The sequence below is a fragment of the Netta rufina genome (genome assembly GCF_964035555.1).
Source record: "Netta rufina genome assembly, chromosome: 8".
Classification (NCBI taxonomy): domain Eukaryota; kingdom Metazoa; phylum Chordata; class Aves; order Anseriformes; family Anatidae; genus Netta; species Netta rufina.
Genome location: NC_140131.1, coordinates 14,794,657 through 14,820,075, shown reverse-complemented (window position 1 = coordinate 14,820,075; position 25,419 = coordinate 14,794,657). Strand labels below are relative to the sequence as shown.

At 39.6% G+C, this 25,419-nt stretch overlaps 1 protein-coding gene across 1 annotated transcript; it reads left to right on the top strand.

Moving 5' to 3' along the window:
- Positions 1–1,324: 1,324 nt before the first annotated feature.
- Positions 1,325–23,138, top strand: LOC311212210 (vitellogenin-2-like; the record flags this gene model as incomplete). The annotated part of the gene is made up of 35 exons (XM_084291422.1): positions 1,325–1,394; positions 1,509–1,529; positions 1,635–1,786; positions 3,211–3,462; positions 4,057–4,218; positions 4,306–4,454; positions 4,699–4,849; positions 4,956–5,113; positions 5,200–5,365; positions 5,934–6,059; positions 6,410–6,628; positions 7,002–7,219; positions 7,380–7,477; positions 8,050–8,174; positions 8,297–8,398; positions 9,045–9,164; positions 9,251–9,440; positions 11,078–11,171; positions 11,286–11,471; positions 11,953–12,097; positions 12,216–12,438; positions 12,526–12,701; positions 13,071–13,757; positions 14,228–14,278; positions 15,145–15,234; positions 16,120–16,332; positions 16,424–16,566; positions 16,954–17,092; positions 17,827–17,962; positions 18,423–18,609; positions 18,938–19,029; positions 20,133–20,230; positions 20,946–21,105; positions 22,020–22,181; positions 23,020–23,138. The coding sequence occupies 35 exons, from the start codon at positions 1,325–1,327 to the stop codon at positions 23,136–23,138; spliced, it is 5,580 nt and encodes a 1,859-aa protein (XP_084147548.1).
- Between the last annotated feature and the right edge of the window lie 2,281 nt (positions 23,139–25,419).

Below are 25,419 nucleotides of genomic sequence, written 5' to 3'. Positions count from 1 at the left end.
ACACTGTAGTATTCTGGAGTGAATTCTATGGCAGTTTCCAAAATAGGGGCTGCACGACACCAGGTGGATTTAAAATTCAGATGAAATCCATTTGAAAAAGTCAAAACTCGTGGGATAACAGTCTCAGAAGAGCAGTTACTAGAAAATGCTGGAATAGAAAATGTGTAGTTCATTTGTGGTCATTAAAACATTGTTTGCCACAAACTACTCTCTTGTGGTAAATCTTGTAGGTACTGTGGGAACAGAAATAAAGTGACTGAATAACCAGTATGTTGTAGATTTTGAATTAGAGTAGAATTAAAGAGTTTTTGTGTGATTTGAAGCTTTCTGCATTGCTTGAAGTTGCCCCTCTTAAACTTGGAAGATCCTGCACGGTTTTTTTGGTCTTTGTTGTCGATCCAGCTGCCACCCAGCTCACTTTGGAAGGCTAACTTTTTTGTTTGTGGCTGACAAGAACTTGTTTGTCCTTTTTCATGATTATCTATCACCATGTTCAAAAAGGGCAAGAACTTTTTGTGCATCTCCCATTTCTGAAGACACCTGGCCCAATGCAGAAGTTCTAGTTGACCTGCACTTCTATCCTCCCTGCTTGCTGCTGAGAATCCCTGTGGGTTTTAATTGTTCACGTTTAGCTGTCGTTTACCTTGGAAGACAAACTATTTACAGAATGCTTATGAAACCTTCACTCATTTAAAAAATATTCCTGGTCAGTGTGACCGGAGCTGAAAGGGCACATTGGTCCTGTGATTTAAACAGATTTTTTTTTTTTTTCTCAGTTGGATGTTAAGCGTGCTTTGGTGCATATGTATATATAAGAATAGCAAGGGTTTATCTACCCTTGTCTCCTGTCCACAGGGGTGGCCATAAACCAAAGCTGAGGAAAGAGAGAGGACACAGTCAACGTATATGAAGCTGACTCTACTTTGTTAATTGGGTTACTATCAGTTAGATAACAGCTTGTGTCAGGTGCCAGGTCAACATAACCTGGACAAAATCAATCTCACCTGTGGCAGGACCACATACCAGCAGCCAGCCATGGCTCAGTCTAGGAATCAAGTAACATGTCTATTGTAAATTTATTGCAAGTGACCTAGTAAGAATTTTTTAATAAGATAAGTGGAAACTTTTGGAAAATCCAACAAAAGTTTTATACAAACAAACAAACAACAGCGGGATACCAAGGTATGACTTGATTTTCATTTTTCTGTGTGAAGAAAAGGTACGATTGCAAAAAGGGAAGTGTTTACACAAACTGATAAAAAACTTGAGAATTCAGCAGAATGCAACCACGTGTTCCTGAGCATTCTTCCATAAAAGTCTCGCCATGCCTGGCAGAGCCCCATTCACCTTCACTATGAGGGGAATCATACTAGCCCTAGTGCTCACCCTTGTAGGTAAGCGTACACGTCCCTTCTTCAATCCTCTTTCCTGGAATTTTTTTGGGTTCACTGAAAACAATTAGGTTTAGACTAAATGTTACTTACGTGGTTTTCCATCTATTTTTGCAGGTAGCCAGAAGTTTGATATCGGTAAGTGAATTTCTGTCTATAAGCTTTTATCAGTGATTTTGTTATGATGACTATTTATTAGAACGTGCTTGCAGCTATTGTGAAAATGGCTGTTATTTCCCACAGACCCAGGATTCAGTAGCAGAAAGAGTTACCTGTACAGCTATGAAGGCTTTATGTTGAATGGGCTTCAAGAAAGAAGTTTGGCAAAAGCTGGTGTGCGCTTGAGCAGCAAGCTAGAGATCAGTGGACTATCAGAGAACACTTACCTCCTCAAGGTATCACATCTTGTTCCAAACATACCAGTCAATACTGAGGTGCAAATCACGTTCATTTCATTGCATTTTGCTCACTTGTGTTCTAAGAAAGATGTAGGGTACAGATCTAGAGACTTAGCACTGTAGATTTCAGAGAATGATCTGCAAACTGAAGTTAAATGAGGAGTGATTTAGCATCCAATCGCTTACAGGTGCTTGTTGTGAAAATTGTTCGTAGCAGGTGCTTCTCATGACTTACTATCAGAAATAGAGGTGCCAAAATCAGGAGTTCTGTTAGAAAATGTTTAATTGTAATTCAAGGCACTCAAGTATGCTCTGATTTTAAGATTCAATTCAATTCTCAACAAATGTTTCCAACTTTGGTGGGGAGCCTGGACTTGGGTAGGTAAAATCATGGTCATGCAGGCAATTAATAAGTGTAGATTATGTTTACACACTCAGGGGAAAAAAAAAAAAAAAAAAAAAAAAAGGCATTAAAAAGTAGCACGTAGCAATTATTAGTGTCTGAATAATGCAAGAAAAGATCTGTACATGTGAAAGCATACCTCTTAGAGATGGGTTTTGACATGTCCAAAATAAACATTTAAGACAAATATTTTGTCTGTTTAATTTATTTACAAAGAAGAGCATCTTTCTGGGCACAGAGTTTAATGACAAGAGCTTTAGCAGAGCAGTAGATCTTGTTTCATTAATGAAAACAAGATGTCAAAACGATAAGCTAGGAATTGTATTTCTCATCATAGTCCTCATCCTGAAATTGTTACGTTGTGCATACCAGGCTGTGCTTGGAGAGACACCTGAATTAGCAGTGACCTTCCCAAAACTAGTGAAATTGCTTCTGATTTGTATGGTGCTGTATGGGGAATAAAAGGTTTATAAACACATTTCTAATTATGAAGAAACAAACAAATGAGTTGTTTTAAGCAATTCACAACTATCAAATATGACCAGTAGCTTAGTCAAAGCAACAAGCATTTTGGGAGGGGGGGAATTAAAATGAAACATTCTAAGACTTTAAAATAAATAGAATGATTTTACCTTTTATGATAGATTTAATCTAAAGCAGAACCTGGTACAGCTATTTTAATTTAAGGCTGAAAAATAGGGATAAATTTATTTGAATCTATTTTTATAATTTTTTTGAATAATATTTTTACCTATATAGTTGATGTTTAAAATCTTCCTGAGAGATAATGGGGGTATGTTAATTGCTTCTGTACTACAAAAGAACACTGCTTTGCACCTTGGACTTGGACGGGCTAAGCAAGAGATGGAAGAATCAACTGCTATATGGCTATCTAAGCCTATATTTGGAAGGAAAGAGTATATAACTAGTCATTATGTTAATTTCTTCCAATCTGTTTACATATTTAGTACCGAAGTAATTCTATTCATATAAATGTTCTTCTTAAAATTCCTCTCAGGTCCGCTCCCCACAAGTGGAGGAATACAATGGAGTCTGGCCCAGGGATCCATTCACTAGATCTTCCAAAATCACACAAATGGTCTCATCATGTTTCAGCCGGCCTTTCAAATTTGAATACAGTACTGGACGGATCGGAAACATTTATGCCCCAGAAGACTGCCCTGATACGTGTGTTAACATAGTGAGAGGAATCCTGAACATGATGCAGATAACCATTAAAAAATCACAGAATGTCTATGAATTGCAAGAGGTTTGTTTTTCCCATTCTAAAACTACTTTATTGAAAGGATGTGTTCTGTTTAGGTGCACTTCCTCCATGTTCCTGTTTATTTTAATCTATTTTCAGCCATCTGTCATGAAAAAAGTTGATTTTCATTCACAAGAAAGAAAATGTGTGTGTATGTGTTGAAGGAATTACTTTTGCTGGATCTTTTAAAGACATTTGTAGAATTGCTTTATGTAAAATGTAATACTTTCAAGAAAAAGGAAGTATTAGCTATGAATGTATTTGTTATATTGCTTCCCTGATACAGCTATTTGATCCATTTATTTGTTCATTGTTGATATTAATTAATTGATTACTTTTTCTCAGTTCTTTGACTGAGTTTAAAATATCCATTTCTGTTCAGTTTTTTAGTTCAATAGGGTAACTAGTGAGTAAAGTTAACAGGTTTCAAAATATTATTCAGTATATTCTTATCCAAACATAGCTTATCCTTACCCAAAACATTGTTCAGAATATATTTACTCTCCTACTGCTCCTTCAGAAGCAGTAAAGCTTCCTCTCATGTGGTGAAATCCTGCTATAATTAGGAAGTCTTGTTATCTCTTCTCATCTATACAGTCTGGAATTGGAGGTGTTTGCCATACAAGGTATGTCATCCAGGAAGACAGGAAGAATAGCCGAGTGTCTGTTACCAAAACTGTAGACCAAAATAATTGCCAGGAGAAGGTGAAGAAGAGCATTGGAATGGCTTACATCTATCCCTGTCCTGTCGACACGATGGTATGTGAGACGTGAAAAGACCTTCCTCACAACAAGCACGGCCGTTCTGTCCCCACTTACTATTTGGGTCTCTCTGTCCTTCTCTAGAAAGAAAGGCTGGTAAAAGGGACTGCGGCCTTCTCCTACAAGCTCAAGCAGTTGGACGGTGGCACCCTCATCACAGAGGTTGCGTCGCAGCAGGTGTATCAGATCTCGCCATTCAGTGAACCTACTGGGGTTGCTGTCATGGAAGCAAGGTAGGCAGGCTGTGGGGCTGCCTCTCAAAGCAAGAATAACAACTGTTTATACCAATCTGAGGACTTTATCCATTAGAAAACTGTAAGATTTTACTGTGATTGGAAAAATCAGTAAAGACTAAAAGAGATAATGTCTCAGTATCATCAAACCAATAAACAGATGAGGCAGATGGGGGGAGAGAAAAAGAGAGAGGTAATTCACTCCTTACCCGACACTTTTTCGTTCCTCTCTGTCTCTTGACAGACAACAGCTTACCTTGCTGGAAGTGAGAAGTGAGCGGGGGAGCGCCCCAGACATTCCCATGCAGAGCTATGGAAGCCTTCGCTACCAGTTCCCAGACGTACTGCCACAGATGCCCCTTCAGCTAGTCAAAACGAAAAACCCTGAGCAACGGGTACAGAATTTTTAAGTCTTCGAATTGTTTTCCTACGATTCCTCCTGAAATACGATCAGAAGTACCAAAGGAATTAACTATGTGTTCACTTTCTCTTGTTGTTCAGGTAGTAGAAACACTGCAGCACATAGTCCTGAATAACCAACAAGATTTCCATGATGATGTTCCACAAAGATTCCTAGAACTTGTCCAGCTCTGCCGAATAGCAAGCACTGACACTCTTGAGTCTATCTGGAGACAAGTTTCAGACAAACCTCGTTACAGGTATTTATGTGTACGATTTTCTAAGGAACTTTACTTTTTTGAGAATTGAGAGCTAAAATTAAGGACTTTTTCTAACCTACTTGCAGGCGATGGCTACTGAGTGCAGTTTCTGCAAGTGGCACCACAGAAGCACTAAAATTCATTAAGACCAGAATTCGCAATGATGAACTTAACTACATTCAGACTCTTCTAACTGTTTCTTTGGCTTTCCATTTAATGAAAGTTGATGAACACACTCTTCCAATAGCAGCAGTGAGTAAATCCACATGAATCTTTCCTATTTGATAACAGAAGGAATGATAATTGATGACATCCATTGGTTACAAAGTTTATTATAAAGAAGATTCTCCCCTCATGTATAACGATTTTGTACAAATCATCATCTGTGAATTTCTTTTGGCATTATCTATATGTGAGAAGAGTATGTTTCTGTTTTGCTACAGTAATATAAAAGTCTTTCTCCCTTAACAACTTCTGAGAATAATTCCCATTTTAGTTTGCTGGAGTCATGTCTCATGCTGTCTACAGACAAACCTTTGTGCATGTTATTTCTTACTTCTGAAACATAAATGGTGGCTTGTGTGTTACATCATTTAAATAGCTCTTTTAATTGCAAAATATTCCTATAAACCAGAAAGAGCCACAAGTTAAAATGCTAATACAAACCCTAGATATTTTGACACTATGATTAGTGTAAGCATTTATTCTGGGCAGGATTCTCACCATCTCTAGTCAGTATTCCTCTTCTTAAATAGGAAAAAAAGAATGTTAAGTAAAAATGCATAATTGATATACATTTTGTTTTAAAAATTTCCTTCAGGATTTAATGACCAGCTCTAGAATTCAGAGAAGTCCAATGCTTCAACAAGTTGCCTGCTTGGGATACAGTTCTGTGGTCAATAGATACTGTTCTCAGACATCAGCATGTCCTAAAGAAGCTCTTCAGGTACGTGTCTTTTTCTCAGATTCTTCTTAGTAGCTTATTAATGTGCTTTAGTTTAACTCTTTTCAGCTACAGTATGAAAATGTCAGCTATACATGTTTCAATTGACTATTAACAATCAATTGGACAAATATATTTCATAGCTCTCCTTCAGAACAACAGCAATTAATCATTTTACTAATGTAGATGATAAATGAAAACAGTTTTCCCATCCTTTTTTTTTTCTCAGCCATCACTGAATACCTGTATTAAAACAATTTGCTTTATTGTGATAGGCTTTTTAGTGTCTAAAGAGATTATTGTGGCCAATGTATACATTAGGCAGAAAAGGTTGAACTGTGATTCTTCCATAGCCTGTCCATGACCTGGCAGATGAAGCAATCAGCAAGGGCCGTGAAGACAAAATGAAATTAGCTCTGAAGTGCATTGGTAACATGGGAGAACCAGCCAGCTTAAAGCGCATCCTGAAGTTCCTTCCCATATCTTCATCCAGTGCTTCTGATATCCCAACCCACATTCAGATTGATGCCATCATGGCCTTGAGAAAAATAGCTTGGAAGGACCCCAGAACTGTAAGTACCACCTAAAATAGTAAAGCACATTCACTGTGTCAGTTGGATTACTCCAAAGAACAAATCTGTTGTATTATCTACAGTTGTTTCTTCCAATTTTATTCACTGATCTCTGAATGTCAGCCTCTGAATGCAAAAAGCCATGCTGATGTTTTTTTGATATGTGGACATTTATTTCAGATCAATGCCATCCCTTCTTGGGGCTGTTCTCATGTGGCCCCATTCAGTTGTGTTAATAAAACAATATGGAACGATACAGTAAACCAGATTGGGAAGCTTTTCTGCAGGGACAGTGAAGGGTTATATGTAGATCCATTCTGCAAAAAAAGTCTAAATTATTGGTAATTCTCAATGATGTATTACCTCTCTACAGGTGCAGGGATATCTCATCCAGATCCTTGCAGACCAGTCACTTCTCCCTGAAGTGCGAATGATGGCTTGTGCTGTTATCTTTGAGACAAGGCCTGCACTTCCTTTAATAACAACGATAGCTAATGTGGTGATGAAGGAGAGCAGTTTGCAAGTGGCCAGTTTTGTGTATTCCCACATGAAGGCTTTGTCGAAGAGCAGATTACCGTATATGTACAACATGTAAGTAGAGACAGGAATAAAGTGTGTTTTTTCTGCAGATAATATATTCTGCTATATTCTTGTTAGTAATCACGCATATGCTAACAAATTGAATTCAGTTTCATATTCTGGTGGAGTGCAGTTTATTTCTGGATATTATTACCTTTCTTATTTTGTTCAGATCTTCAGCTTGCAATATTGCCCTTAAGCTGCTGGCCCCCAAACTGGACAGGCTGAGCTATCGGTACAGTAAGGTCATTCGTGTTGGTGGTTACTTTGGTGAGTAAAACATTTCAGTGACTGGGAAATTTTCACTTCAGAAATCTCTTAAGAGATACTAAGTCCTTTGGAAAAATACATGTACAACATTGCCAGTCCCTGTGTGAGTTATGTCTAGGAAAGTTCTTTCCTTTAACACTGCTGCTGGATGCAAAAAGAGATTCAGTAAGATACTTGATAAGTTTAGTTTCTGAAACAATTAGTTTATTTCTTCCTGAAAAATTGATCTCTTTCTTCTCAAAAATTATGGTGGAAGCTTTCCTCTTTTGCTGCAGTAATGTGTATTTAGCATACTTCATGTCAGTTAAATGATCTCTCATTTCATTTCCCTGCTGTTACAGCCTCCTGTAATACTGTAAAAGATGCTGCATTGGAAAAAGAAATTGGATTAAATGCAACAGTCACATATTTAAAAATATAGGAGTAACCATTTATTAAATCGAGCCTATACAATTAAAGCTTATGTCATGACATATCTTAAAGTCAGTAATTGAAAAAGATGCAGAAATACAATCTCGAATGCTAAGCAGAAGGTTAAAAAAAGATGTGTCTTTTGTTTACTTCTACCACAGATAACTATAGAGTTGGTGTTGCTGGCGATGTCTTTGTTATGAACAGCCCAGGAACAATGTTCCCATCAGCAATAATTTCCAAGTTGATGGCAAATTCTGCAGGTTCAGTGGCTGATTTGGTGGAGGTAAATATTTACTTAAATCAATAATAAAACAAATAAAGCGAATTTCATATTAAAAATTTCACTACTAAGTTTCCACTCTGTAAGTATGTTTCAGACCACTCCTTCTCATGCTGTTTTGGTAGGTTGGTGTCCGAGTGGAAGGCCTGACAGATGTTATAATGAAGCGAAATATTCCGTTTGCTGAATATCCTACATACAAGAAGATAAAGGAGCTTGGAAAAACTGTAGGTGGTTTCAGTAATGTAATGTCTGAGTTATATGAAGTGGTATTTAATGAGGCTTGTCATAGTAGTTAAGCCCGTCTCGGAGGGTGTTACCCATGTAGCAGCCAGCTTGAATATCTCGGTGAGAGAGAGATTTGCAGTGGGACTGCAGAAGATATTACTCCTGTAAAGTCTATGATAGCTTTCACCAATTTTACTGCTGCCCTGCTTCCTCCCTACCTCAGGTATGACTGCAGGAACAGGGAGGCAAGCAGGAAGGTGGATGTTGCTGCACAAAACATCTCTCATGACTGGCAGGTTTTCTCCTCCCTCCCTTCGTTTATCTAGCTTAGTTTACAAGAAGATCTCTCTGTCTGGTGCTGTGCTTTCAAACTGCGTTTAATGGTACAAATGTCCCAGACCCTCTGTATTAGAGTAAATGTTATTTCACCAGAATACCTGTGGATGGAAGGCTATTTGTGGGCACCTCAATGATACGGAGTAAATCTGAAATAGTGACACCAAGCTATTAACAAAAAAGTAAAGAAATGCAAGGGGCAAAGGAAAATTGGAGGTTTGTCATTAACAGTCTTCATCGCCTTGCTAAATTGTCATTTATAAAGTGTTTCATTAAGGAACTTTGACTGTTTCCTTATCTGTTCCCTAGCTGCTGGGATGGAAAGAGCTGCCAACAGAGACCCCCTTGATATCGGCCTACTTGAAAATATTTGGCCAAGAGGTAGCCTATGTCAACATCAATAAGGAAGTCCTGCAACAAGCTATGAAGGTACCAGGGGCTACTACTTCTCTTTGCAAGATTTGACACCACTGTAATTTAATGTCCTCACCTCTTGGATCTCTATTTGCTGGCAGACGATAGTAGAACCTGCTGACAGAAACACAGCGATGAAGAGAATTGCCAACCAGATCCGCAATGGCATTTCAGGACAGTGGACACAGCCGGTGTGGATGGGAGAGCTGCGATATATTGTTCCCAGCTGCCTCGGCCTGCCGCTGGAATACGGGTCATACACCACTGCCCTGGCACGTGCTGCAGCCAACGGTGAGTCGGGGAGTATGAAATGTGCTTTGCTAGCTCCGAACAGGGGCTGGGAGGGACAGGCTGAGAGAGGCTGGAGAAGGACGTAGAAGAAAAAAAACTGATTTTTGTAGTGTTTTGAAACACAGGAGGGGAGGTAGTAAAGATGTTTGAAGAGAAGCTGGTCACAGTTGATTTCTGCCTCATATTTGAATGCATTGAAGACAGAGGAAATGAGGTGAGAATCTGGGAAACCAGAGGGAAAGGTCACAGCATTCAAAGCCAGAAGACATGAATGCTGTGTGGGGAGCTGACTGCAGGAATGAGTGGAAGGGAGTAGCTCCTGAGGGAAGCAGGCACAAACTAACCAGGATTCTGTGGTGACTGACAAACAAAAAACAGCTAACTGTAGCATTAGAGAAGGCAGGAAGAGAAGAAGGCTTGGAAAAGCGAGAGTTCTGTTTTAGCAGAATGAATATGCAAGTATGAGTTGTCATGAAGAGAATTCACTGATCATATGGTTGTGCTAGGTTGTGCTACAGACTTTTAATTGAGGTGATAGTCACCCTTCCTTCTGCTGACACCACATAAGGGTGAAGAATTAAATATAAATACGCGTGCTCTTTTTACACTCTCTATGCATCCTCTCTTGGCTGCTCTTGTTTTTTGTTAGTTTGCTTTAATAACATCTTTGATACTGCACCCCACCTCCTTGCTGTGGTGTTTTTTGGTTTGGTTTGGTTTATGTTTTGTTTTGAATAACATCCTTGTAGCCAAAGTAGGGAGGTATGGACTGGATGGATGGACTACAGAGTGAGTGACAGCTGTCTGGACTGCTGGTCTCAAAAAACAGTTAACAGATGAGGGTCTAATTAGTGGCTTGCTAGGAGCAACGCTCCTCAGTTGTCAGCACTTGATCATTGTCTCTGTTAACAATCTGAACTTTGGAAGAGAAGCCACCCTCGGCACATCTGCGAATGAGATCAACGTGGGGAGAGGTCACCATGCTGGGGGTCAGGCTGCCATTCCCTGGGACACTGACAGGCCCAAGGGATGGCCCAGCACAAGTGTGCTGGAATTTGACATAGGCCATGAAATGTCCTTCACCTGGGATGGGTTAACCCATGCAAGTGTATATAGACTGGGCATCACCCAGACAGACAGCAGCTCTCTAGAAAAGGGCCTGGGAGGCCTGGTGGACAAGCTGATAGTGAATCGGCAGTGTGCCCTTGTGGTGATGAAGGCCAACTGCATCCGTGGCTGCCAAAGCAAGAGCAGAGCAAGCACCAAAATAGTTTTCTCCCTTTACTTATCACATTTGAAGCTGCGCCAGGAGTTCTGTGTTCATTTTGGGGTCCTTACAGCAAGACTGGAGGAAGTCCAGCAGCAGATCACCAAAATCACAGAATCACAGAATCACAGAATTTCTAGGTTGGAAGAGACCTCAGGGTCATCCTTGCGGCCTGAAGCACTTGAACACAGAACAAGTTTTCTGCACAGTTTCTCTATTTTTCGGACTTGAGAAAGATCTCATCTGTCTTGTTTTTCAGCCTTTTTAGCTGTGTTAACAGAAGAGATTACCTCTTCCTGAAAACAGTGGCTTGCTTATATTCAAGTCCTTTCAGTTTTACCATTTTTAAATGTTGTTTTGTTGGTTGCAGTTGATGGAAAGATGACCCCACCTTTAACTGGAGATTTTAGACCTTCTCAGTTGCTTGAATCCACCATGCAGATTCGGTCTGACATAAACCCAAGGTAGGGTAGGTTTCTAAGTCTGTAGATATTAATGGAAGTCTTTTATGAAAGGGGGGAACCTCAAGCTAAAAAAAGAACACCTGTCTTACACATAGCCACCTTGCTCTGTTTCAGCTTATATGTGCATACAGTCGCAACAATGGGTGTCAACACAGAATACTTTCAACATGCTGTTGAAATTCAAGGCAAGGTCCAGATGAGAGTGCCAATGAAGTTTGATGCCAAGATAGACATGAAATTGAAAAATATTAAGATTGAAACAAATCCATGCCGTGAGGAAACTGAGATATTGGTTGGAAGGTACTTCCTTACTTCATAATTTTCTGCAGCAAAAAGTAGCCTGAAGTTCACAATTCACTGACCTCTTATGGAGGTTTCTACATATACAGTATGATTTTTTCAGTGTGTAGCATAAACTTTACTGTAAAAAGCAAGGGATAGAAATAAGGGAAATAAAGGTCACAAGATGCCTAAATTATTTAGGAGCTTTTTTTTTTTTTTTTTTTTTTTTAATTTCTCATTTTATTTTATTTTTAAGTACATGTCTCTCATGTTTTTGAAATTTGTTTAAATTTGCCTTACTTTGGAAACTTCCAGTGATGTGTCTCATATTTCTCTCTTATTTGTCTTTAACAATACTTCTACATATGGTTGTGTATGCAATTCCTATGTTCAAACAACATATTTCTGTGATGTCATGTGACACTGACAGGACATCATTCATTTAATCCAAAAACATGGCTTTGGAATTATTTGCCATTTTCTGTGCATATTTCCACAGGCATAAGGCTTTTGCTGTATCAAGAAACACAGGAGAACTGGGTGTTGAAAAGAAGACCTCAATTCTCCCAGGAGATTCTTCATCAAATATCGTGGAAGAACCTTTCAATCCAACAGAGGGAGCTTCCAGGGAAAGTTTCACAATGGTAATCTATTCCCTTTTTCTTATATAATAACATTAACCCCTTCTGTGCTGCTGTCTGCAGCTTTATTCTTGCCTATGATATGCTCCCAGTGGTATTCACATGCTCATCTCCACTGCAGCAGGGGCCTGACAGCATTCCAAGGAAACATTCCCATGACTCTCAAGAGGATCTTCTCCATGGCACCAGAAGAAAAACACATAAACGAGATATTTGCATCAAACTGCATCGTCTTGGTTGTCAGCTCTGCTTTTTCAGAAGGTCACGAGATGCCAGTTTCATAAAAAATACATATTTGCACAGATTAATTGGAGAACATGAAGCTAAAATTGTTTTGATGCCAGGTACAGTACTGAGCACGAACCTTTTCTTATTAGGTTTGTTAGTACTATTTGAAGAGGTATAACATCATCCATGCAATTGCTGTGCAGTTCAAACAGATGCTGACATTGACAAAATTCAGCTGGAGATTCAGGCAGGATCCAGAGCAGCTTCCAAAATAATTCACGAAGTAAACTCAGAGTCTGAGGAAGAGGATGAGACATCTCCATACGAGGACATTCAAGCTAAACTGAAGAAGATTCTAGGCATTGACAATGTGTTCAAGGTAAGAGATGTTGAGCATGGGGGGAGATGTTTTCAGATAAATGAAGTCAGGGGTTGAAGGCTAGTGTGGAAAACTGAGTCAGGAAAGCGAGAATGGGGCTAGTTTGAAGGGTGCTGGGACTGTCAGCCTGTGTCATGTCAGCAGGGTTTGATTCTAAGTGGTGCATCCAGCTGGGGCTGGTCCTCGATGCCAGGGCAAATATCAGCTGGGAAAAGTGGATCTAAGTGCAGCTTCTGTGGTGAGTGAGGCCAGGAAGTTTTACCAAAAGACTGTGGTGAGCATTTCATCTGACACACAGGGATATTTTATTTTGTAATATAGAAGCAGATGTATCCCCTGTCTTGCACTTCCCTTTGAACTGTTCTGCAGGTTGCAAACAAAACACGACACCAGAAAAAGCGACCTTCTAAGAAAGAAAACACTATGCTAACAGAGCTTGGGACAGACCCCAATGCAAAAACTCCCTCCAGCTCATCTTCTGCCTCCTCAGCTCTTTCCTCTTCCTCATCATCGGCTTCCTCTCCTGATCATAGAAAGCCCATGGATGAAGATGACAATGATCAAGTAAAGCAAACTAGAAACAGAGACACAAGCCGCAAGAGCAGTAGCAGTAGTGGTAGTGGCAGGAGCAGCAGCAGCAGTAGCAGCAGCAGCAGTAGCAGCAGCAGGAGCAGCAGTAGTAGCAGCAGCAGGAGCAGCAGCAGTAGTAGCAGCAGCAGTAGTAGCAGCAGGAGCAGCAGTAGTAGCAGCAGGAGCAGCAGTAGTAGCAGCAGGAGCAGCAGCAGCAAGAGCAGCAGCAGCAGCAGTAAGAGCAGTAGCAGCAAGAGCAGCAGCAGCAGCAGCAAAGGTAGCAGTAGTAGTACTAGCAGCAGTAGCAGCAAGTCAGTGAATCACCACAGCCATAGGCATCACTCAAGATATCTGAATGGCAGCAGCAGCAGCAGCAGTAGCAGTAAGTCAGTGAGTCACCACAGCCATGGGCATCACTCAGGACATCTGGAAGATGGCGGCAGCAGCAGCAGCAGCAGCAGCAGCGGCGTGTATTCCAAAATATGGGTAACTCATGTTTGTCAGTAAATTGATGCTGCTAATATTTGTGAATCACAATCCTGATGGCAGTTGGCTTTGCATCAAATTATGAGTTGACACAGTAAATTTTAGCAACATAAAATTTCAAAATCTGTTCTGCTAACACACCTGCAATTGTTGGTCAGATGACTCCTTTGAAACATCTCAAAAGTCACAAGACTGCTGAAACTTTTGTTATAGGCAGGGAAGCATTTTTGGCCAATTTACTGCTTTCTGTCAATACACACTGTTTCTGTCTTAATTTTGCAGTAGGAACATTAATGCTTTATATAAAGTATTTCAAGTCTCGCATTATGCGCTTGTGACTAAGCATACAGAACTATGCATGAATGATAATTAGTAAAATTCTTACTTAGTTCCCAGTGCTCAGATTTCAACGTAATTGCAGCATTTATTTTCTTCTGAGGCTTTTCATCTTGTTCTTGTTATTTTCAAAGGGAGGTCATGAGATTTATCAGTACCGCTTTAGATCAGCACATAGACAAGAGGTGAGTTTTCTTTCTTCAGTAAATTAAGTTTGCAATCTGTCGTGAGTCAAATGAAAAACCTTAAAGACTACTTGTTGTCTTTGTTGAGGAAAATTACAGTACTGATAACATTTAGAACACTAAATTGACCATGATGGTTCTTCTGAGACTCAAAAAGATACTCCTTTGTGTTGTGTGCATGATGCAATTTGTGGTTCTGCAAAGTAGACACAAAGCCTCTACCAAAGCTTGGGACATTTGCCTGGCTTTGATCGTTTGGTGTCTTGGGTTGGAATAATTGTTGACACACACTGGGGTAGGTGTGTTGACAAATGTGGGAGGATATCTTAATTTATGGTACTTTAGTTCAGCAGAAGATACCTCACTAGGGTATGATACAGCCAGGGGCAGTGAAATTGTTTTGAGTGTTCCTTGAAAAGTAGAACATTTGGCTGTGTGTCTCTATTCATTTTATCCTTTCCAGTCATTTGGTTCATTCAGTATATCCTCCAGGTGATCAGGCCCTTCCAGATATAAAATGAATCAGTTCTGATCTTTTGTATTGAAACAAGAGGCTGGTTCAGTTTGGCTTGATCTGGTTCCTTGCTTTTGCACAAAGGGGAATTCTCATCTAGATGTGTTCCTTATTTGTCTCTTCTGAGAGGTCACATATACTTGACTAAACAAGATTTTTCAGAGCATATATTAAGCAGAATGAAGCATATTATATTGCAAGTCATTGAGCTGCTCAGTGTTGGAATGCAAGTTTATCACTAATAAGTGTCATGACAGATAATATTCTGCAGCACCTTCTGGTGCAATTTCCTCAACTGTGGTTTTTACATTACCTCCTTAATGTATTTTCATGACGTATTTTCTTCTTGCAGTTCCCAAAAAGGAAACTCCCAGCTGACCAATACAGCAGCACATATTCCTCTACAAGATCCAGTCGTGACACATCCCGAGCTGCTTCCCGGGTTAGTTGCATCATTTTTAGGGTTTTTGACAGTTTGGAAAAATGGCAGATTGGCCCTGCATTTGCAGTAATTGTACAGCTAGGACAATCTTGCAATGAGGAGGGAAGTTGAAGTGGTGCAGTGCCAAGGCGTTGGTAGTAGTGACCAAGGCTAAGAGGAGCATCAGAAGAAGGCACTCTCCAGAGATGGCGTGTATCACCTTGGCTCCTCACCAGCACCCAGACTGATGCATGCAGGCTTGCTGCCTGGGGAGTAATGCAGTGAAGATATTGCAAGTCATAGCATGCTTATGGTCCTGCTGTCAAGGGGAGGGGTTCTTAATGAAGAAATGTACCAGGTTATATTTAGTGTTGAGGTGTTGTTCAGGCACCTGCTTGTCCCACAGAGCCCACAGCTGAAGTGTGAGGTGAAAGCCAGCAGACCAACCAGGCAGGTAAAGAGAGGGACAGCTGCTGGTGGATGGTATTGTGAGAAAGATTGGTGAATACAACTGACAGCTGATGTTAGTTACATTTAACAACTTTTTTTTTATTATTATTATTCATGGGCAAATATACGGGTGTTAACAATAAAGCCTAAATCATATAGGCATTACTGTATCATAATGTTATGAACATTTCCATGGTATCAGCTCAGTAAAAGGCACAAATTTTGGCTCATGTCAAATACAGTGATAAAATCCATCTGTGCTTGCAGAGGCACATGCACGCTAAGACATGTGCAGGAGAATTTATAGGCATCTATAGGTATGATACATATGCTGGTATATATTTGCAGTTCAGTTTTTTATTTTTTATTTATCCATCCAGATCTTGCATCTAAAATGTTCCATAGTAACTCCTTTATAATGACATTCTTTGCATACTTTGTTCCCCTTCTTCTTAGCCTAAATTTTTGGGTGATGTCAAAACACCAGTGTTAGCTGTTTTTCTGAATGGCGTTAGTAACAATAAGAAGACAGGAGGCCTCCAGCTCGTGGTGTATGCTGATATCGATTCCATCAGGCCCCGGATGCAGGTATTTGTGTCAAACCTCACAGATTCAAGCAAGTGGAAGCTCTGTGCTGATGCTTCAGTCCTCAATGCTCACAAGGCAGTGGTAAGGCTCAAAAAATAGTTATATACAGTTATATGCATCACAGGAAAATCGTGTTCCATGTGTTTAAAAACAGACCATTTCTCCACTGTAGGGTTACCTGAAATGGGGCCGGAATTGCCAGGACTACAAGGTTTCTACTGAGCTGGTAACTGGGCGGTTTGCTGGCCACCCCGCTGTACAAGTGAAATTGGAGTGGCCTAAGGTTCCTTCAAGTGTCAGATCAATGGCAGAATGGTGAGGTTTTAGTCTCACTCATTTATGATATTGTTCAACTGTGAAAAATCAGCATCCACCCATGCAATTCTAGTGGTTAAAGTACCAGCTATTTTAAATTCTGTGATCTGCCTGAGTACTGTCTTTGGACATAAAAGTTGAATGGGAGATCATAGCCATCCTGTAGTAATGTTCAGTAATTCCTCATGCTGGACAAAATTACTGAAAACTGAGGAACAGATTCTTCCTTTCAGTGAACACTTGATCAGTAAAGCAGAGAATGATTATGGGGACACAAACAATGATCCTGAATATGCCACTTACACATAGATGTGAGGCAGACGGGTTTGGATGTACCTCTTTTTGCCTCACTGTTTCACCAGATCTTTCTCTCTTGAATTTTTGAAGGTTTTACAATTTTGTCCCTGGGGCTGCATTTATGCTGGGGTTCTCTGAGAGAATGGACAAGAATCCTTCTCGACAAGCCAGGCTGGTCATAGCTCTAACTTCTCCAAGGACATGTGATGTTGTTATCAAGCTTCCTGACGTAAATATGAAACATTATCCTCACTCTCTCTCTCTCTTTTTTTCCTTTTCGTTTTTTTTTTTTTTTCCTGGTAGAAAAATTAGATTTATTTATTTTTTTAAATTACATTGGGTGAATTCTGAGAAAGAAAAGTTAAGTAAAGTAAGCCTCAGTTTGGGTGTAAATGATGAAAACAGCTTTTGTTTATTTTTGACCTTTTGTGTGTGTGTATATATATATATATATTCATATATATATATTATTTTATATATATATAATTATTATTACATATTATTATTATATATATTATTATTATTAATATTATTATATATATTATTCACACATATATATATATTCATATATATATATATGTATTCATATATATATATATATATTCACACATATATATTCATAGAGTGATTTTGCTCGTGCAAAAAAATGGGTACTCATGAAGAAGTGCATTTCCATCTCTAGTACTCCATAAGTGTTCCCCAAACCACCTTTGACGGGAAGTACTTCATTCTCTCCAAAATGCTATCTGAATGACACACACCACGAGAGAAAACAGAACCAAAAAGCAGAAGCAAAAAACTCGTGGACAGTGAGTCAGATGATTTGTGTTTATATAAATTCTTTGTCAGCCAAGGTAGAACAGACTGAAATCAATTTCAAAATAGGAGAAAAGGCTATTTTAGCTGTTTGCTGTGAATACCCATCACAAGCGTGTTTTGACTGTTCTTTGAATTCCTTTTTAGATGATCCTCTATGAAAAAGCCATGAGACTTCCCCTGCCACTCCCTGTAGGTCCAAGGATACCAGCTTCAGAGCTGCAGCCTCCAATCTGGAATGTCTTTGCTGAAGCCCCCTCTGCAGTGCTTGAGAATTTGAAAGGTTGGGATTTAATCTGGTTTGGAAGCAGGACATCTTCAGTCTCTGAAATGACTTGAAAATCTTCTGTTGTTTTTTTTTTTTTCTTTTTTTTTCTGGCATTATTTGTCTCCAGTTAATTAAGAAATAGACTGTAATAATGCAGGGATGATTCAATTGGGAGAGAAAATTGTGCTTGTAGTACAGAAATCAGCAAGGACATTTCAGGAAAATCAAGGTTGACAATTATCTGACCTGGTAACATATAAATTTCTGGCAATTATTTTGTTAGATAGACTATATTTTTCATGCCTTTTTTTTTTTTTTTTCTTGGTAGGCAAAAGCCCCTGTAATCCATATAAAAATATCGCATAGTAAAAAAGAAATATAAAGCTAGAATAATATAGCACTAAAAATAAAACATTCCATTTAATGAGTTTCTTTTATGGCAAAGCAAATATTCACTGGCTTTCTATTTAAACAGCTCGCTGCTCAGTTTCGCACAACAAGATCACAACCTTTAATGAAGTCCGGTTTAACTACACGATGCCAGCAAACTGCTATCACATCTTGGCTCAGGATTGTAGCCCTGACCTTAAGTTCCTGGTGATGATGAGGAATGCTGAAGAAGCTATGAACCTTAAAGCCATCAACATCAAGCTTGGCAGCCAGTAAGTAACTCCTGCCAGATGCTGGGATTGTGAGGGACTACACTGTCCACATTTAACAGGGGAGAAGCTTAGATCTAAGCTATACTGACATTGTTCTGCAGCACATGAGATTTCAGCATTTTCCTTATTTACTTTCCATACGTATTGAATGTGATTCCTGTGACGTCATCCTGCATTTTAGGTGACAAGAATACCCCTGAAGTAATTTAAGCAGTTGAAATGAGTTCATGTTTTGACCAGTGATATTTAGAAAGCAGTAAAATCATTTTGTCAATCTATGTTTATGAATGTGGTACAAACAGGGTATGAATGCTCTTCTTCTTAACAGCGAAATTGATATGCATCCTGCAAACGGACAGCTGAAACTGCTGGTGGACGGGGTTGAAAGCCCCTCAACAAATGTTTCACTCATATCTGCTGGTAGGTGATGCAGAATCTGTTTTGTTTCATTTTCATGTATATGTTAGGAGAAAGAAAGAAAGAGAAGACAAAAAAATATCTAACAAAGATTTCCCCAGTTTGTGTTCACTGACTATTTACACCTTTTGCTGTAAGATTATTATTTAAGAATTTCACTTAGTTGCATGTGAATATTTATAAAGACAGATTAGAATGTAGAACTCCTGAAGTAGCCAAACTGAGCAAAATATAACCACCGCTTCATACATCACTGTGGCTCCCATTGGAGTTACAAATTTAAGAATTGTATCAGATATACTATAAAGCCTCGCTTGGTAAAACTTTTTGAAGTAAAGCTTTTCTAAAATTCACCACCCTTATATATAATAGGCTTTCCTATTTTGATTTGTAGGTATAAATTCGGTTAGCATTCTGAAATCTGCTAGGAATAAATATGGACTACTGTGTGTATACAGAAAAAATAGCCTGCTTTCTTCTCTCAAAGCAGGAATATTTTTTCTGTGAAAGGACACAGGAGGACCTTGCCTCATTCTGTACAGTGCAGTCAGGGGCAAAATATAATGCAGGTGTTTCCTGACTGTATATCTGTAGTATTCAAATCAGGCTAAATCTTGCTGAAACTGGGTTAGCATCTGCCAGTGCTGAGCTCTGTCCTAATTATTATGCACTTCGTAAGTGATAATTATGCTAAAAATGGCTCCAGTGACAATCATGTTGTTTTCTGTGTTTTCTTACTCCTATATAATATAGTCAGGGCCTTGTATTATGTGCAGAACTGCACAGATGATATAGGTAGCTCTGTAATTGTTTCTAGAAATAAACATGATATGCTAATAACCCAAAGAGAAATAATAAATCTGTGATAATTAAATTGTTTTCCAACTTTTTACATACAGCTATTTTCTATATATACACTTTTCTGTATTGTTTTTCTATCTTTTTTGCTTCTTGAGAACAAATGAGGAATTTAAAGCAAAAGAGGCAAAAGAGCATTTTGAAAACATGACAGCAACTTTTTCTTAAAGAAGATAGATTGGGTTTGTTTTAGTGTTGGTTTTGGTGGGCTTTGATTCTTTTTATTCCTTTTTTTTTTTTTTTTCTAGGTGCTTCTTTGGGAATCCACAGTGAAAAGCAAGGCCTTGTACTTGTTGCCCCAGCCTATGGCATTGATAGATTATACTTTGATGGGCACACATTCATGGTAAAGTTCTTCCTCTTCATAAGTTTTGATGTTGAGAAATTTCTGTTAAGATTCCATTAAATTTGTGTATGAGTGCAAGAGTGTTATAGTGGCAAAGCCAAATTTGTCCAGAGCCCCCCAAAAAACAAAACTAAGAAGATACTTCAGCCAGCATTGCAGAGTGCTGCTCTTTATTCCTGAACAGGAGATCTGAGAATCTTTCACCAACGGTAATTCCTTATCCCTATAGTACAGGTGTGTGCTGGAAAATGGGCCTGTGAGTATGCACAGACTGAGTCAGCAGCACATTTGCAAGAAAAAAAAAAAAAAAAAAGAGTTTTCAACTCTTGTCTATGTTTTAAAGGCTGTACTAGAAAAAATGTGAAACAGAAATATAAGAAAACAATATTATCATACTGTATCCATCGCCTACTGGGAAAACATCCATCACACAAAAACTTCAGCATATTAATAGTCTTGACTATTAATAACTTAATACTCTAGACAGGCAGAGTAGATTTTAAAGGCTCTAATACAGTTAGACACCAGTGTCATGGGAGTTTGGCATCTGTTGTGAGAAGCTTTTTAATTCTCAGCAAAGAAAGCAAGCATTTTAAATGTTTGTGCATTAACTTATACTGGAATGCATCTATATAGAAAAACTCTACTACATAGTGATTTTGTTCATTTGTTTGTTAATTTGAAACGCTTTTGACTTTTTTTTTTTTTCTTGAAGATTCAAGTTGCTTTATGGATGGCAGGGAAAACATGTGGAATGTGTGGAAAATATGATGCAGAATGTGAACAGGAATATCGGATGCCCAATGGATATCTAGCTAAAGATGCTGTGACTTTTGGTCATTCTTGGATTTTGGAAGAAACGCCTTGTAGAGGAGGTATGCAAGCTGTAATGCATTTAATATAGTATCACTGCAGTAGTTTCAGTAGATTAGGATCTTATGTGGTACTCCATTCCCTCAGCTGAGGTTATGATGCAACAGCATACCATAGTGGAAGTAGGAAAACGAGCATGTTGCTTTTGTAAACCTGATGGGAAGGACTTACTTGCTACCTGGAGATGACTTTTACATGTTTAGCTGTACAATAACGGTTACTCTTCTGTGTGTCTCTGTAAAGAATACTGGGCACCAAACTTGCTTTAGATATATATGCATTACATGGCCATGTACACAATAAAATTCACACAGTCGGTAGCAACTACACTGTGTTTCCATTCAGCCTATGGAAGAAATTGCTGAAATTTTAGAGAATAAAGCTTATAGTCAGGAATAAATTGTGGTTTGTTTAGCTTCTCACATGCTTCTAACTGCTTGTCCTGGGAAACCAAAATGAGACTGGTATTACTGGCTGGCAGCAATGACTTTTGCTTGCTCTCTGTAGCAGTTTTGAGTCTGAATAACAATGGTAATGGTGTAAATCTTTATTGATTATTTTTATTTGTTCAGAAATACCCCCTTTCTTTCCACTGATGAATACTCAAAGCTTTTGAATGTGAGCCAGTTTACTTTGCAAAATGTTTATTGGAATGTATATCAGACTATGTTTCTACATCCTAATCTAGAAATTAAACTACTTACACTGGAAATTAACTTTTTGTAGCTCCATATCTAATTAGCCAATTTGAAAAGCTTATCAGTCAGTGGTGCTGCTTTACTTATGAACAACATACAATTTTTATAGACACAATTTGGTTGTTAATGTGAAACATCATTGGCAGATGGGTCAGTCTGGGGAGATCTGAAGATGTTGTACATAAGAATGTAAACTACCATCAGTGATTCTGTTGCAGCTTGTAAACTGCATCGTTCATTTGTGAAACTTGAAAAGGCAGTTCAGCTTGCGGGTATAGAGTCCAAGTGCTACTCTACGGAGCCTGTGCTACGCTGTAGGAAAGGATGCTCCGTCACCCAGACGACTCCAGTAACTGTTGGTTTCCACTGTCTTCCAGCTGGTAAGTCAACAGAAATCTTGCTGAATTGGAGCTGCACAAAAGCCCAAATGGTGCCTTGACTCATCAGTTATTACACTTGAAACATGGGATTGGTCTGACTGAAGACCTTTACCTGTTTTCATTAATAAGTAAAACTTTCTTTAGTGACATACAGATGTTTTTTCTGTAATTTTACAGAAATTAATTAAATGCAACAATAAAAGATTGTTGCATTTAAAATCTAAACTGGATGCCCCTTCATGGAGCTTTGATCTAACAGAGTGAGGGCAGGGTAAGAGCACGCTCAACATTGTGATTCTGCAGAAAACCTGCGTCCTGAAGCATGTGGTGATTCAGGTTTATATACAGAACCCTGAAACAGGGGTCCTCATCTTTTATAATTTTATATATCTCTGCCTTTGGGAAATAATCCTATTTCCCTCAGCTGATTTGGGCAATAGATGGATAGGTGTGGACAGGATTCCTGCCCCCATGTACAGAAATACTGGAGTATGTCTCTTTCATAAGTACATAGTAGATATTAAGAGATCAGATTAGGTGGATATAGATTACAGAGATGATAGGTTCATGTCTGTTTCCTTCAAGGCCACAATATCCTTTCCTAAATGTATTATTAATAAAACTCTGCATGGAAGAGTAATTATCAATGTAGAAATTACTTACTACTTAAGTGGATTTCCTTGAACATCTCTGCTTGAGTTAGTCAGATAGAAATATGTGTAACAGCTAGGAGAAGCCAAGCCTGGTGTAATCAATGACTAGTGCAAGATAAGTGCTGTATCTTGCAAAACTGCTTCTGAAGTGTACTATTTACTTTTCATTTCTTATTCACCATCAGATTCAGCTACTAGCATGACTGACAAACAGATGAAATTCGACCAGAAGTCAGAAGATATGCAGGATACTGTTGATGCACACACAGCATGTTCATGTGAAAATGAAGAATGCAGTACATGAAGCTGTACACTGCAGCGCAGGAGAAAACAGAAACATGTTAATGTTCTTACTGTGTGGTCTAAGAAGACTTGTCTTAAGAAACAATAGAAATACTAAATTAAATACTTAAAGATGTGTGGAATTTTCCTAAGTAATTTAAAGTATTAAACTTTATTATTGTAGAAGCGGTTCTAATTGCTTATAAATATCTGATTTCGTAATAAATACGTGCATGGAAAGATTGATGAAGGCTTTTTTATTTCACTGGATGTAGAAAGAGGAAATCCACATTGCTTCTCTTTGACCTGCATTTTGTAGACTTCTTGAGTCTGTGACAGCCATCTGTGTAGACATGCATCAGGCAAGTGTCTGTGTCTGGCCCCACCGGGGTATGTGTTAGGTTGAGCAGCAGAAGCTGCATGCCAGGCTCCTGCTTGTTTCCCCCACTGCTTTCTTCTCTGGTGTGCACCACAGCGGGAACTGATCAGCTCCGAGTGATGCAGCATCCTCTGCTGCAGCAGCACAATGTGGTGCTCCACGATAACGAGGTGATGAGCCAGTGCTGCCATAGGGAACAGCAGGATCAGGGAATAAGCCTGAACCTCAGGCCTCTGGACAAGGCTGCCCTGAGGGAAGCAAGAGTACCATATGTTCCTGAGACTCCCCACACAGAAGTTGGTACAAATCAGGGGGTCTCCAAACAGCCCCTGGGTGTGATGCCCACCCGCAGCAGGTTTGCGTGGTCACGGGGACAGACGTGCTCCTCTGTCCTGAGTGCCAGAGGGTGCATGGGGGCTTCCAGCCCTACGTCCCAGGTTAGTGTTTCATGTGTGACCCTGGGGCCATGCTGGCAGGCTGAATGTGCACACTGGGTGGGTTTTCTGTGAGAGAACCACCTCAAGAGGCAGTGCAGACACAACCACTGATGTCAGTAAGCTCCTTAGTAGCTTAAGTCATCAGGATTATTGCACTATTTCAATAGAAATAGCACTGTTCCCTTTTATATTTATCAGTCCTAACTCATTAGTGTTCTCCCAATTCATACGTGCATAGCCAACCATTTTTATAACTGACCACATTTGCTTCTACATTGAACTCTGTTAAGCAAAGCAGAATATGATCCTACTGAGGTGTTAAAAATGTAACTCTTCAGTAAATTAACTAAAAGAGAGCAAGTAACTCAATTCTTAAAAAATCAGCAGCAATGAAGACAAAATGGCGCTTACCAGTGAACATGTGGAGCATAGCGTTGATTGTTGGGTAAAAGATCTGAGAAAGTTCTGTAAGAATTGTGCCATTTTGCTTTCCCCTGCAGCTTTGGCACCTTCAAGCGTATGCATGTGTATGCATTTTATAGTTTGGAAAGGTAATGTTGTTAGAACTGAAAGGAAACTGAAAGGCATGAGAGGCAGACACAGTTCAAACGTTGTCACTCATGGGCGGTGGCAGTAATGCTGTGAGGTGCCTTCCCTCCAAGCTGCAGGATTTACTGGGGCTTGTAACTCTCGTGGAAGCATGGACTTGCCCAAGGCCGCAGCCAGCAGGACCCGGGGCTCAGCACCAGGCTGGCTGGTTGGCTCCCCGGTTCCCAGCCAGGGATGGAGCATGGCTCGTGGGAGGCCATGGCCTCGTCCTGCCTCTGTCTCTTTACCTGACACTGCAGACGTCGAGCAGAGCTCTGGGGAAATGCTGTCCAGGGCCACTCCTGGGCACAGCAAAATTGGTCATTACCTCAAAGTTGTCTTACTTTTTTTTATTATTATTATTTGTTTGTTTTGTTGTGTTGTTTCTTTTTTCTTTTTTTCTTTCCCCCCTCCCCCCCCCCCCCCCTCCTTTTAATCAGGCTATTTTTTCTGGAGAAATATGAACTGTGAAGGGGTGTGAATATGTTTGGGGGACAGAATGGGAGATGAAATTGTACTTGACAGACTGAAGAAATGGCCCAGAAAAATTAAAGGATTCGGTTCTGCAAAGATGAGGTAAGGTGAAGTCTTCATGAGCAGGCTGTGGAGCAGCAGCAGAGATGATCCTGCCCCAATGTGCAGCATTTGCTGCCCAGCATGCTGGGGTGGAGTGGTCAAATCTGATGGTAAAAAGAAATGAAAAGTAAATGGCTCTTCCTGGGAGCAGGGGCCCTGCTGACAAAGGACTCAGCTGTAGCTAAGAGAGGCTTTCCTTGCTGCCGGGGCCCCATAGGATTTGGAAACTGCATCCAAGGCTAGGAGGGATTTGATTGCAAACTCCCTTTGCATCGCACTTTGAACTGCTGCACCACAGCGGTCCCAGAAGTCCAGACATGGCT